General features: G+C 41.6%; 1 protein-coding gene and 1 long non-coding RNA gene across 2 annotated transcripts in view; both read right to left on the bottom strand.

Annotated features, from left to right (window-relative positions):
- The window catches only part of LOC138978421 (uncharacterized), a 113,491-nt gene that overhangs the window by 32,387 nt on the left and 66,585 nt on the right, over positions 1-14,519 (bottom strand). The gene's annotated exons all lie outside the window — the stretch shown is intronic.
- The window catches only part of LOC138978404 (uncharacterized), a 77,313-nt gene that overhangs the window by 32,387 nt on the left and 30,407 nt on the right, over positions 1-14,519 (bottom strand). Inside the window, exons 5-9 of the mRNA XM_070351136.1 lie at positions 10,006-10,117; positions 6,714-6,950; positions 5,231-5,384; positions 3,221-3,434; positions 2,096-2,172 (exon numbers count right to left, since the gene is read on the bottom strand). Of these exons, the coding sequence (XP_070207237.1) occupies positions 2,096-2,172; positions 3,221-3,434; positions 5,231-5,384; positions 6,714-6,950; positions 10,006-10,117 (794 nt within the window). The remainder of the gene's footprint in view (positions 1-2,095; positions 2,173-3,220; positions 3,435-5,230; positions 5,385-6,713; positions 6,951-10,005; positions 10,118-14,519) is intronic.

Here is a 14,519-nt window from a genome sequence, read left to right as displayed (position 1 = left end):
CCAATACGCAATGAAGTATTCACACCAGTCGTTTTGTCAAAGTAAGGCTCCCTGACTTTCAGTAACTCTGCTTTTTAAAGGCAAAGTCCTTCTTGTCTTCTTCTTCTTCTGCGTTCGTGGGCTGAAACTCCCACGTACACTCGTGTTTTTGCACGAGTGGAATTTTACGTGTATGACCGTTTTTACCCCGCCATTTAGGCAGCCATACGCCGCTTTCGGAGGAAGCATGCCGGGTATTTTCGTGTTTCTATAACCCACCGAACTCTGACATGGATTACAGGATCTTTTCCGTGCGCACTTGGTCTTGTGCTTGCGTGTACACACGAAGGGGGATAAGCCACTAAGCAGGTCTGCACATAAGTTGACCTGGGAGATCGGAAAAATCTCCACACTTAACCCACCAGGCGGCCGCGGCCGGGATTCGAACCCTCGACCTTCCGATTAAGAGGCCGACGTCTTACCACCCCGCCACAGCGCCCGTCTAGTCCTTCTTGTGAAAACAGTTTTGCTGACTATCTCATATGTAGCCAGGCTTTAACATGGAATAAGGCCATCCCCCCACTTGGACACATACCACAAATCATCCTGAAACCTTCCTGTGCAGAGATGGGAATCTTTTATGAATTAATTTTGCAGATTATCACTGGTGGCTTTAAACAAATTAATTCCCAAAAAAATCTTCCTCTGCACAGAAATCATCCAGAGCGTAGATTGTTGGTATGTTCTTTCTTTCTTTATTTGGTGTTTAACGTCGTTTTCAACCGTTCAAGGTTTTTTCGCGACGAGGAAAGGGGGGGATGGGATAGAGCCACTTGTTAATTGTTTCTTGTTCACAAAAGCACTAATCAAGAAATTGTTCCAGGGGCTTGCAACGTAGTACAATATATTACCTTACTGGGAGAATGCAAGTTTCCAGTACAAAGGACTTAACATTTCTTACATACTGCTTGACTAAAATCTTTACAAACATTGACTATATTCTATACAAGAAACACTTAACAAGGGTAAAAGGAGAAACAGAATCCGTTAGTCGCCTCTTACGACATGCTGGGGAGCATCGGGTAAATTCTTCCCCCTAACCCGCGGGGGGGAATTTTGCAGATTATCACTGGTGGCTTTAACAAATTAATTCACACACAAAAATCTTACTCTGCACAGAAATCATCCAGAGTGTAGATTGTTGGTATGTGACCAAGTGGAGGGATGACCTTATCTCATGTAACCTGGGACAGTAGGGGCGACCACCCCCAACCAGGCGCGTTCACAGGTGGCGGATAGTGAGATGGCCTTCAGATATGGAGGTTAGCTGCGAAATAAGCCAGGCTTGCCAGGACGAATAAGCAGTCGCGGACCAACTGGCGGTGCTTCCAACAGGATGGGGCGGGATAACAGGTGGCACTGTTACACTCAAGAAATACCCCAGGTCTCCAATGACGGGAGCATCATGCGATCAAGAGCCGCATCTTAAGTTCTAGCCCTGGGGAAGGTCACCTCAGATAAACAAACCAGCCAGCTATGGCCAAATAGCCGGGTAGACTGGACTCGACAGCCCTGTAAAGCCACCAGTCTAGGAGAAGGACCACTCCGATATAAAAACACGCTGAAGCCGGATGAGCTGGGCCATGTATGGCGCATAACGACAGCTCAACGCATCAACGCTCATATGACAGACGACATCTCATGTAAAAGCCTGGCCAGGTATAAGATGGTGAGCAATACTGCTTACAAAAGAAGGACTGTGCCTTACAAACAGGGTCCCCCAGTACACCGTACTTAGAAAGCAACACATTTGTTTGTTTGTTTGCTTAACGCCCAGCCGACCACGAAGGGCCATATCAGGGCCGTGCTGCTTTGACATATAACGTGCGCCACACACAAGACAGAAGTCGCAGCACAGGCTTCGTGTCTCACCCAGTCACATTATTCTGACACCGGACCAACCAGTCCTAGCACTAACCCCATAATGCCAGACGCCATGCGGAGCAGCCACTAGATTGCCAATTTTAAAGTCTTAGGTATGACCCGGCCGGGGTAAAGCAACACATGTAACCCCTCGCATAAGCAGTACAAACTGTGAACAAAGAATAAAATATACCTGTTTTTGCGAGTTCATAGTCAGGAACGTCTCCAGAGTCACTGTCTCTGCCGAATGAGAAACGGTCAGACTTTCTCCTGCAACAGAAAGAATATTTTCTAAGATTTTGATTTTAAGTTGAAAACTTGAGAAAATCGCAGTAACTTTTATGTCCATTTTGGCAAATTAGCAGAAAAAAAGAAAAAAAATCCCAGCACCCACACTTTGCCCTTGCTTGCACAAGGTTTTTGTCACAATGGGTGTCATCTTTGAGATCAAACAATCCGCACATGTGTAAACCAGTGCGTTAAACACTCAAATCACCTTATGAGGCAAAGCCAGTCATACAGGAGTGAGATCGGGCTGAATTAATAGCACTTTAAAAATCTGCAATAATCAATCAATCAATCAATATGAGGCTTATATCGCGCGTATTCCGTGGGTACAGTTCTAAGCGCAGGGATTTTTTAATTTTTTTATTTTATGCAATTTATATCGCGCACATATTCAAGGCGCAGGGATTTATTTATGCCGTGTGAGATGGAATTTTTTTACACAATACATCACGCATTCACATCGGCCAGCAGATCGCAGCCATTTCGGCGCATATCCTACTTTTCACGGCCTATTATTCCAAGTCACACGGGTATTTTGGTGGACATTTTTATCTATGCCTATACAATTTTGCCAGGAAAGACCCTTTTGTCAATCGTGGGATCTTTAACGTGCACACCCCAATGTAGTGTACACGAAGGGACCTCGGTTTTTCGTCTCATCCGAAAGACTAGCACTTGAACCCACCACCTAGGTCAGGAAAGGGGGGAGAAAATTGCTAACGCCCTGACCCAGGGTCGAACTCGCAACCTCTCGCTTCCGAGCGCAAGTGCGTTAATTACCACTCGGCCACCAATAAGAACGCAAAAGTTTGCACGAGCATACCAGGGGACAACAGCAGCCACACCGTATCACAGCCAGCTCTCCATACCTGACGGGTGTACTTTTTAACGACATATAAGAAATTTAGAGCTACATGTACTATAAATAGCTCACGCTCAAGGCCAGCAGACAACTCCGTAAGTGTAGAGAAGCTGCTGTGAAAGGACGACTACTGCGTCATCCTGTCACACATGCAACAAGAAAACTTACTTGAGATCGCCAGGCGAGAGGCCCCTAATGGGCGGCGTGATGGGAATGACCATGTCCAGATTGACCCCCAGGTTGGGATTGCGAGGGGGCAGCGGCGGCGAATTCTCCACCGGCATTTCTTTCAGCACTTTGGAGGCGCGAGGGGGGAGGGGTGGTGGTGGGGTGCCCACCAATCTTTCCTCCTCCTCTCCTTGTTGCATTTTGGGGATTTCGACTGAAAGTGCAGGATCAGAAAAATGTACAGAAAATGGATGTAACTGGAATGTATTTGTGAAATGTGTTTTTGTAGCTGGAGCGTAGCAGCTCTCAGACTCTCTCTCTCTCCCTCTCTCAATAAGACGTGTATATGTGTAAGTGAAGGTAGTTTCCCCTAACCCACATCCCCTCTTCACTGGTTTGTATATGGGCCAATGGCTACAAGTACAATAAACCATCCAAAAGTCAAAGTCAAAAGTCTCTCCATCTGAAACAATAACTTTCTTTCTTTCTTTCTTTATTTGGTGTCGTTTTCAACCACGAAGGTTATATCGCGACGGGGAAAGGGGGGGGGGGGGGGGGGGGGAGATGGGATAGAGCCACTTGTTAATTGTTTCTTGTTCACAAAAGCACTAATCAAAAAATTGCTCCAGGGGCTTGCAACGTAGTACAATATATTACCTTACTGGGAGAATTCAAGTTTCCAGTACAAAGGACTTAACATTTCTTACATACTGCTTGACTAAAATCTTTACAAACATTGACTATATTCTATACAAGAAACACTTAACAAGGGTAAAAGGAGAAACAGAATCCGTTAGTCGCCTCTTATGACATGCTGGGGAGCATCGGGTAAATTCTTCCCCCTAACCCGCCGGGGGGGTAGATACTCTGTCATGTTCATGTTTGAGATCATAGTGCCTCATAACCTCAAAAAATACAAAACTGACACCAGCAAGCTGCAAGCAGATACTGAGACTGTAAGTCAATAACATACTTTAATTGATTTGCCCTTACAGATATGATTTCCATAAACCCCCACCCCCTCACTCAACACACATAAGCAGAGTCTCTCTCTCTCTCTCTCTCTCTCTCTCTCTCTCTCTCTCTCTCTCTCTCTCTCTCTCTCTCTCTCTCTCTCTCTCTCTCTCTCTCTCTCTCTCTCTCTCTCTCTCTCTCTCTCTCTCTCTCTCTCTCTCTCTCTCTCTCTCTCTCTCTCTCTCCTCTCTCTCTCTCTCTCTCTCTCTCTCTCTCTCTCTCTCTCTCTCTCTCTCTCTCTCTCTCTCTCTCTCTCTCTCTCTCTCTCTCTCTCTCTCTCTCTCTCTCTCTCTCTCTCCGAGTAGTTTAACGCGTTTTGATTTACACACTTCGTATTACGCCAAAAATATGCTGTGCATTGTATATTCTGAACATATTTTTGTTGTACTATTGCTACATGTTTGATTGCTACCAGCTTATACTTATAATTACCTGCATAGTATGCATTTCATTTTATGAATAACCACATATGTATGCTCTTCGTGCCTCATCTTCATCATCATCATCATCATCATCGTCATCTTTATCATCACGTGCTGAAGTTTTCTGACCTCCTTTTGTTAGTAAACTTTTTAACTTTTTAATTTTTAATTTTATCATTGTGTGTCTGTGCGTCCCAAGGACAGATTGTAAGAAAAGGCGTAGCCTTAAATCTTAATCCTTGTTAAATAAAGTTCAATTCAATTCAATTCTCTCTCTCTCTCTCTCTCTCTCTCTCTCTCTCTCTCTCTCTCTCTCTCACACACACACACACACACACACTGCCTCATCCCCCCCCTCCCCCCCACAAATCTCTCCCCTGTCAAACATTTGTTTTGGCCTCGAAATTTCTCTCAGTCACACACACTTCTTGCAGCAGATCCAATACATTTTCTTCTCTCTCACACACACAAAACACACACACTGCATCATCCCCCCACCCCTCATTCTACCCCCCCACCCCTTTTTTCTCCTTGATACAAACACATTCACACAACAAACATTATCGAGTCTCACCTGTGAGTTCTTTGTCCTTGGGTCTGCTCAGACGGCCACTGCTGCGTTCACTGCTGGTGCGAGATAGTGGAGAGATGTCACTGGCTGCGTCATCGTCCTCTAACATGTCGCCATCAGAGTCTGTTCCAGTGCCTGATATGTTCACTGACCCCTCCTGCACACAAACAAATCAACAAATACATGATAAAAAAAACAAGGTATGTTGTTGGAACATTTAATTATTGACAAAAAAACGCCTTACGTTCACAAATATATCGACCCAGTGGTCTTCTGCACAGACGAACACCAATTAGACAAAACTTATCTGACAAAATGTTCAGCCGCTTGCAGGGAAGACACAAGTGAATGAGGCCAAATACAAAACCAAATACATGTGAAAGCCTTCCTTAAATGAGCCCGAAATCTTTTTTTCAACAATTTTGCGAAGTCTTTTTACCGAAAACTCAGTGCCAAGGCTTCGTGCAGCGAGCTTCGTGAAGTAGACTGTGATAATGACAGGCTTAAGACACAAAACCGAAGCTTCGACTTTCTGCGAGATCTAACAAACAAAAGGAATTAAGCACTCTTATACTATAGGCAACGGCTAAAATTCATAAAGCGTTGAAAGCACTCTAAATATATAATTGACATGTGCAACAAGAGTAAGTCAGAATCATGCGGAATTAATATCCTGGCACCTGAGAGAATGACAAACATATCATGGGCAACTACAATAAGTGAGAATTAAGCAGAATAAGCTTCCTAACACCTAATGTGAAATACGAATATCATGAACAAACGTTATTTTGACATTTGACTTGTTTTCTTATATTAATCATAGACCAAATAGCCTGGACCGCCAACTCCTCACGTGACCCTTCGAGGTTACGATGCTCGACTTTCAGGGGCGCTTAGCGTCCGGTTTGAAAGGCCAGCGATTCGAAGACAGTGAAAAGAAAGCACGCTCCAGTTATTTGTGACAATGGGAGGTGACAATGAACTGGATTTTTCAAAACTCCAAACTAAACTTAACAAGACTCATCGAAAAACATGTTCCATATGCACTTTAGCTGAGTTTATTTTAGCATTTTCAGAACTTACCTCGGCAACTTCGTCCATGTTTACAATCGACACCGGATATGACATTCCCCTGATTTCTGAAAGGCCATGTAAGCGTAGGTTCCTAAATGTGAGAGGCCGCTACCTCGTAATAGAGAGAAAGAGCGGAGAGAGAGCTAGTTGGCGGTCCAGGATAAATGGTCTATGTATTAATATATTGCATTTTCATTTATTTCTTCTGCCAGCATTATTTTTCCTTGAAGGATTTTAGTCCTTAGCATTAGCTGCAGTCAGTATCTGTGATGTTTTTCAAGACAACAAAACTGCTAATAAAGCGCCAGAAGAAGAGTCATGAGATAATAAATGCTGACACACATACATACACACACACCAACAATACCCAAACACACATTACCTCACACAGCACATTTACATGATCACACACCTTAGACTTCTTCTTCTGGTTGAACTTTTTGTTCAAGTAGTTTGTTGCTTTGCCGTAGTTCTTCTTCAGCTTGTTGCCCAGTGATTTGCTGCTGTCGACCTTCTCTTCCAGTTTCTTGTTCTTTCCATTCAGAGCGTCGAGCGTGTCTGGATCTTCGTACAGGTTATCTCCCTCCACTGGCTCGTAATCTGTCCCGCTGCTGTCCGTCGACGATTCTGCGTCCTCACCAGAAGAAATCTGCAACAAAACGCAGAGTATGTTTTTGTTGTTGTAGAGCAGACCTGTGCATGACACTCACAAGGTCATTTGGTAAATATACGAAGAAGCTGACTGTATTTCCAAAAAAATAATTATGTGTACAAACGTTTTCAATCAACCCACCTTATAGGTTTCTGTACTCTGTTTTCGGAAGATCGAAAGGCAGAATCTGTTTGCTCACCAGTACAAGTAAAATCAGGCCTTCACAGGTACAGAACAGGTGTAAACATTTATGTAACTCTTTACTTTAGCTTGAGACCCCTAATGCAGCTGTGAAATAGTGCTGTACTTCACTGCTGTTTGTGCCCCCAAAATGGAGAATGTAGGGGTAACTTGTAAGGTGAACTACTAACTTTTAGAAACGATACCAACAAGCTACTATATACTCGATACGTATATCTTGTCAAATTAGAATTTTATCACAGACTTGACTGGCACGAACACCTGTAAGACTAACCAGACAAAAATTCTGCTGTAGTCGTCACCTCATGAATCACTACGAAAGCACACTTTGCGCAAAGGAAACACATTCTTCACAATAACAAAAACACACCCTAAACTTTCACCCACAAAGTACTTGCAGTGTTCCCAAAAAGATCTCTTTTTTTTCAACTGCTTTCAGAACATATTAAAAACAACTCTACAAAAATGACTAGAACAGCAATATGAAATGGTCCGAATTTGTAAACCTAAATATTCCACTGCAAACAGGAGGTTTACAAAATCAATTCAGAAAACCCCATTGCAGTTGTTTAAATGATCTGTGAACACACCCATAAAAATGCACACTGCTCAAGGCTACCTGTCTCTTTATGTGCAAAAGGTGTCTGTGACTCGACCAGGCCAATACAGTTGAACCCCCCTTTGAAGACCTCAACATTCTGAGAAAATTAAGTCTTGAAAGGGAGTCTTAAAATGGAGGTAAATTTACAAAGGTTATGAACAAAGCAAGGTCTTAAAATGGGAGAAATCTTGAAAGGAGGGGGGGGGGGGGGGGGGAGGGGGAGGGGGGGTGGTCATACAATGGGGTTTTACTGTACATTAAACACAGTAAAGTGGACACCCCCCCCCCTCCCCCTTGAAGACCTAAAAAATTTGAAAAAAAATAAGGTGTTAAAAGAAAAGAAGTCTTAAAGGTGGTCGTCTACATTTTTGCTTTTTTTTGTTGTTGATAATCTTATGGTTAGATTTCGCCAAAAGTTATGTCAGATGATGAATGAACCATGGGGAAAAAAATAAAAATATATGTAAAAAATTTTTTTTTATTTTTGGGTAGCGTGACTCACGCTTCCAATATTTTGTTTTCTGTTTGAAGAGAACATGTGCTTTGCCTAAAAATACTGACCAATCAAATTCATGTCACTATGCTTATAGCCACGCCCAAACAAGTGCAGCAACAGTTTGACACTGGAGCGCTGTCCACGCTTTTTTTCAAATGCACGAAATGCACGGGATTTGAGAGGAGTTTTGTGTTTGGCATTTTCCAAATAAGGATAATCCTACTATGAGTACTACGCTGGAATACTACAATGAATTTTCAAACGGCTACACTAGCTTCGTCTTTCCTGATCGAAAGGGGATGTATTGTTGATATTTGTAAATAATAGACTCTGCATTTTAATGGTCAAATGGCGATTTCGGTGTAAAAATGAAGACAAGGACCTTTAAACATAGACAAATAAGCATAAGTTCAAAATGAACAGAACGTCTAACAAAAGCAGAGTCCCAAAAAGGGGATTCTTAAAACAGGGGGGGGGGGGGGGAGTTTCAAGGTCTTCAATGGGGAGGAGTTTCAAGGCCTTCAATGGGGAGGGAGGGGGGGCGGGTTCCACTGTTCTACCTCTAGATATGTCCTCGGCTTGAATACATGTGTAAACTAACACTATAAAAAGCTAACAGTAGCAATAGTTCTTTCCCTCAGCACACATCCATTTGAACATCCGAGATTCAACCATGCTTCACATGCGTCCGTTGCACCGTTAATTAAGTTTACCAATACGTTTATAACAAATGCTTCCACTGTTAGTCTGTTCTACCTCTAGATATGTCCTTGGCTTGAATGTGTACGCTAACAGTATAAAAAGCTAACAGTAGCAATAGTTCTTTCCCTCAGCACACATCCATTTGAACATCCGAGATTCAACCATGCTTCACAAGCGTCCGTTGCACCGTTAATTAAGTTTACCAATGTATTTATAACAAATGCTTCCACTGTTCTACCTCTAGATATGTCCTTGGCTTGAATGTGTAAGCTAACAGTATAAAAAGCTAACAGTAGCAATAGTTCTTTCTGTGAGCACACCTCCATTTGAACATCCATGATTCAAACATGTTTCACATGCATCCGTCGCACCGTTAATTAAGTTTACCAATACATTTAAAACAAATGCTTCTTTCAATGTTTACTGACAAAAACTGTAATCATGTGTCAAAATACTGGATCGGCTTCGGGATGCGCTTGTGAAGAAAAGTAGTCCAGGAATTTTTCTCGTCGTATTTGTTTCCACTGACCGTACTGCTCGTACTCTGGACAAGCAAGCTTACAAAATACGGCGAAATCGTATGGGTTCCGAGGTCTGCTCTAGATGTGTCCTTGGCTTGAATGTGTAAGCTAACAGTATAAAAAGCTAACAGTAAGAATAGTTCTTTCCCTGAACGCACCTTCCCCCCCCCCTCCCCCATTTATTTTACCCTAATCCCTGCCCCCTAACCATCACTCACCTTACCCCTGCTGATATTTAAACTCCAACATCTCAAGTTTTAAGCCTTTTTCCCCCTCCTCCCACAAAAAGGTTCTCATCAATTTTCTCACCCTCTATTGCACAAAAAATCTCAACTGTTTGTGCCACAATTTCAACAGAATCACTCAAATCAACCCTTTCATTTAATTTGTCTCTCCTCCGAAATTAACTGCTCATTTTGCACATTTAAAAACAATCTCAACTGTATATATATATATATATATATACAAGTTCATGCAGTTGAATCAACTCATTTTCTTTTTATAAATCAAAGAAACCTGAACTGTACTTACCACAATTTCAACAGAATCGTTCAGATCATCTCCTCCATTGGCTTTGATCACTTTTACTGATGTGTGAATGTCTTTCTTCTTCTTGTCACTGCCCTGCTTTCCCCTCTCTTTCCTGCATCAAACAGATAGGGAACAAGAGTTAACTCAAACTTCAAAGACCTGAGGAAATGCAGGATTTCTTTTTTCTCTTCCCTTTTGCAATTTGTCTGAGATGAGGCCGGGCTGGTTGATGGATGATGTGGTCAACGGCTGTCTTTACATCTTCAGTGGTTTACTGTGGGAAATATTATAAAATCACCTCTTTTTTTAATGAAAGTACAGCTGTAAGAGAGAGAGAGAGAGAGAGAGAGAGAGAGAGAGAGAGAGAGAGAGAGTGTGTGTGTGTGTGTGTGTGTGTGTGAGTGTGTGTGTGTGTGCGCATGAGTGAGTGTGTGTGTGTGTGTGTGTCACTGTGTGTGTGTGTGTGTGTGTGTGTGTGTGTGTGCGCGCGCGTACATCATAAATGTACCCAGTGACTGAGCTATCATGTGTATGCATGCATGCGTGCGTGCAGGTGCATGCATCTGTGTTATACCCAGAGCCCATACTATCATCACGAGGAATTAAACAGATTGTCCCTCATGTTTCCTTCTTGAATCTTCTGTCTCTTTATATAATCCTCAACTGAACCAAATGTTGGACACCCACACGCCCGTTATCAGAAGAATTTCAAACTTGAACTGAAATCTTTCTCCTAACACAGACAAAATTGGCACAAAAATGCTCTAAAATAGAATTTTTACCTAGTTTTCAAAATAAAGACTGTTTTTTTAATGCAAGAACACATCTACCTTTAGCTTCTTGCTGTGAAAGTATTCTCCAAGATAAACCAGGTGTCTACATTATTAAACCTTGAGTTTTGCACATTACAACAAAGGAAATGAAAAGATAGAGGAGGAAATTGCACTGAAGTGCATGCATATCAATCTCAGATTGACATGCATCTGTCTGTTTCAAGGCAGCATCCAGAGCTAGGACACAGTTTGTGCAACAGCAAAAATCTTGAATGACTGGCAAGTGGTGAATGCCCCCCAAAACAAGCCGGTAAATCTGCACACCTTGCATTCATACCTGCCATTCCATTGTTTATTTTCATCCCCCCCCTTTTTTTTTAAATGTATTTTACAATCCTCATGCACAGCTTTAGCAAACAAGAACAAGCTTGAGCAGAAACTAAAGGTCAGGAAAAAAGAATTGAAAAACTGGATTTTTTTCGATGCAGTTGTGGCAATGCCAGAATCAACAGTTCAAGAATGCAGTGACGCTAGGTCACTGTGTTCCATTTCCTGTATCTTATGTAACTGATGTTGTACTCCTTGCTGAAAAAAGAATGTGCTACAGTAGTACATGATGCACATGTACGCTGATTCCTTGGGAGAAATAAGACCTAAGGAGCTGATCAGAGACTAAACAACACCAGATTGTGCAGCTGCAAAAGAACTGTACAGTGGAATTAACCCCCTTTGAAAGATCAACCCCCCCCCCCCCCCCCCACCCCCATTAAGTAAATCTTAACCTAAATGCTTTTTCAGAATTTCTGTTTATAAATCCTGAAAATGTACCTGCATTTTAAGACTCCTTCCTTGATGTTATCAGATGATTTTTTTTAGACTGTTGTACTAGGTCTTAAAAGGGGGGTTAACCACTAAGTCAATACTATACACATTGTAGTTTACTTTATGCCCTGGCAGTTTTCAACTTTTCATTGCAAGATACTCAGGTAGGTTTTCAATGTTCAAGGTAAAACACACAAGGACGTATCGATCAAACAGTAAACTGAGAGAGAAACATAATATCTGCAGCAGCTGCAGCACTCCAATCAAATCCTGACATGCAACTGTACCTGGCTTGACCTGCCTCGAGGCAGAAAAACACAACCTCTGCACTTTTGCTGCAGCTGCCAAGTCAAAATCTCCGACACCTGAATTAAATCTGCATGCCTGGTTGCTTTTCAAAGTCCCCCCGAAAAAATCTGAACATACAGGTGAAAAACCACAACTGAACTGGTGCACATGCCAGGTGAAAACCTTGGAGGCCTAATTGGCCTCAACCGGCATGCCTGACTGCCTCTCAAAGCGCCCCTCCTTTTTACATTTAGTCAAGTTTTGACTAAATGTTTTAACATAGAGGGGGAATCGAGACGAGGGTCGTGGTGTATGTGTGTGTGTCTGTCTGTCTGTGCGTGTGTGTGTGTAGAGCGATTCAGACCAAACCACTGGACCGATCTTTATGAAATTTGACATGAGAGTTCCTGGGTATGATATTCCCAGATGGTTTTTTTCATTTTTTCGATAAATGTCTTTGATGACGTCATATCCGGCTTTTTGTAAAAGTTGAGGCGGCACTGTCACACCCTCATTTTTTAATCAAATTGATTGAAATTTTTGTACAGCAATCTTCGACAAAGGCCGTACTTTGGTATTGCATTTTAGCTTGGTGGCTTAAAAATTAATTAATGACTTTGGTCATTAAAAATCTGAAAATTGTAATTAAATTTTTTTTTATAAAACGATCCAAAATTACGTTAATCTTATTCTTCATCATTTTCTGATTCCAAAAACATGTAAATATGTTATATTCGGATTAAAAACAAGCTCTGAAAATTAAAAATATAAAAATTATGATCAAAATTAAATTTCCGAAATCGATTTAAAAACAATTGCATCTTATTCCTTTTTGGTTCCTGGTTCCAAAAACATATAGATATGATATGTTTGGATTAAAAACACGCTCAGAAAGTTAAAACGAAGAGAGGTACAAAATGTGCTATGCAGCACAGCGAAACCACTACCGCGCTAAACAGGCTCGTCAGTTTCACTGCGTTTTGCACGAGCGGCGGACTACGGTCCATGTGAAATAATGCAGTGCGTTCAGTTTCATTCTGTGAGTTCCACAGCTTGACTAAATGTAGTAATTTTGCCTTACCCGACTTGTTCTTTCTTCTTCTTGTCGATCACAAGTCTATTCAAATGATAATAGTCAGCGCTCCTCCCAAAAGAGCTGAGACTGATTTCAGACAGCAATACCACTTGCAGACAGAGAAACTGTTGAATGATCCCCTTGGAATTTTATAAGATAGCAGTCCGACTTCTCAAAATAGATATGCAACAAGAGACTGCAGGTGAGAAAAACTAGAACGAAATAGTTCTCAAAATAGAGTTGAGCACAGGTAAATCGAATACTGGTGAAAGTTAGAAACCTAACAAATGCAAGGTATCCAGGAGGTGGGCGGTTAGTACACTGATAGTGAAGTGATTCACTCTTTCTGTTGGTTCTAAACAGATAGTGCAAGTCTTTAGTTAGATGCATCAGTGTCTTCGAGTCTCGTACTGTCTGCTGTTGAAGCTCTACACAATCTTTAGAACTGCGTACTTTAAAAATTAAGAATCTTATCTTGCAACAACAATCTGAATAATGAGAATACTATACATGCATGCTACTGCACATTTTAATTTTTGGGAAGAGCTGTTACCCTGAAATGATCAGTGTAGCATGTGCTAAGACTAAGAGTGCAAAAGAAAGAGAAACGAGAAAATCTTTAGTAAATGTATGATATTTTGGTGTATTATGCAGATATTTTACTAAGTTCTTACTCTGAAATGAGTGTATCGTGTGATAAAAGAAATCAAAAGAAGGAGAAACAAGCAAATCTCAATATATAATATTTTAGTCTATCTATTGTGCTGACAGAACAAAAGGAAGTGCAAGGGAAGTTGAAAAAAATCTATGGACAAATTATTCTGTCAGTTTTATACTTAAACACAAAACCAAATTTCAACACTAAAACAACATCTGCGTCTGTGTCTGTATGTGTCAATAAAAAAACACACAATCTTGTGCCTGTGCAGCATAATGCCTTCAGTACCAAATGCACCTCCTTTGAAAAAGAGACAGGTGTCAGATACAGGTAGGTAAACGAAGGCGGCAGGTAGACAGAGAGTGTTGTACAGGTAAAAAGAAGCATCCCCTAAGGGAGAACCAAACAATGGCTAGTACTGGGGCCACAAATTGGTTGCACCTGTTTCCAATCCCCACGACCCATCCTCAAGGTTAATGCTAAGAGAAGGCCCATTGACTGCATAAATCAGTTCTAGACATTTTCATAGAGCTCTTCAGTTAAAAGATCTTTCTTTATTTGGTGTTTAACGTCGTTTTCAACCACGAAGGTTAATATATCGCGACGAGGGAAAGGGGGGAGATGGGACAGGGGAAAGGAGATGGGATAGAGCCACTTGTTAAGTGTTTCTTGTTCACAAAAGCACTAATCAAAAAATTGCTCCAGGGGCTTGCAACGTAGTACAATATATGACCTTACTGGGAGAATGCAAGTTTCCAGTACAAAGGACTAAACATTTCTTACATACTGCTCGACTAAAATCTTTACAAACATTGACTATATTCTATACAAGAACCACTTAACAAGGGTAAAAGGAGAAACAGAATCCGTTAGTCGCCTCATACGACATGCGGGGTGC

This window comes from Littorina saxatilis, linkage group LG10 (genome assembly GCF_037325665.1).
Source record: "Littorina saxatilis isolate snail1 linkage group LG10, US_GU_Lsax_2.0, whole genome shotgun sequence".
NCBI lineage: Eukaryota > Metazoa > Mollusca > Gastropoda > Littorinimorpha > Littorinidae > Littorina > Littorina saxatilis.
Note: the sequence above shows the minus strand (reverse complement) of the source record. Positions and strands in the feature narration are given on the sequence as shown.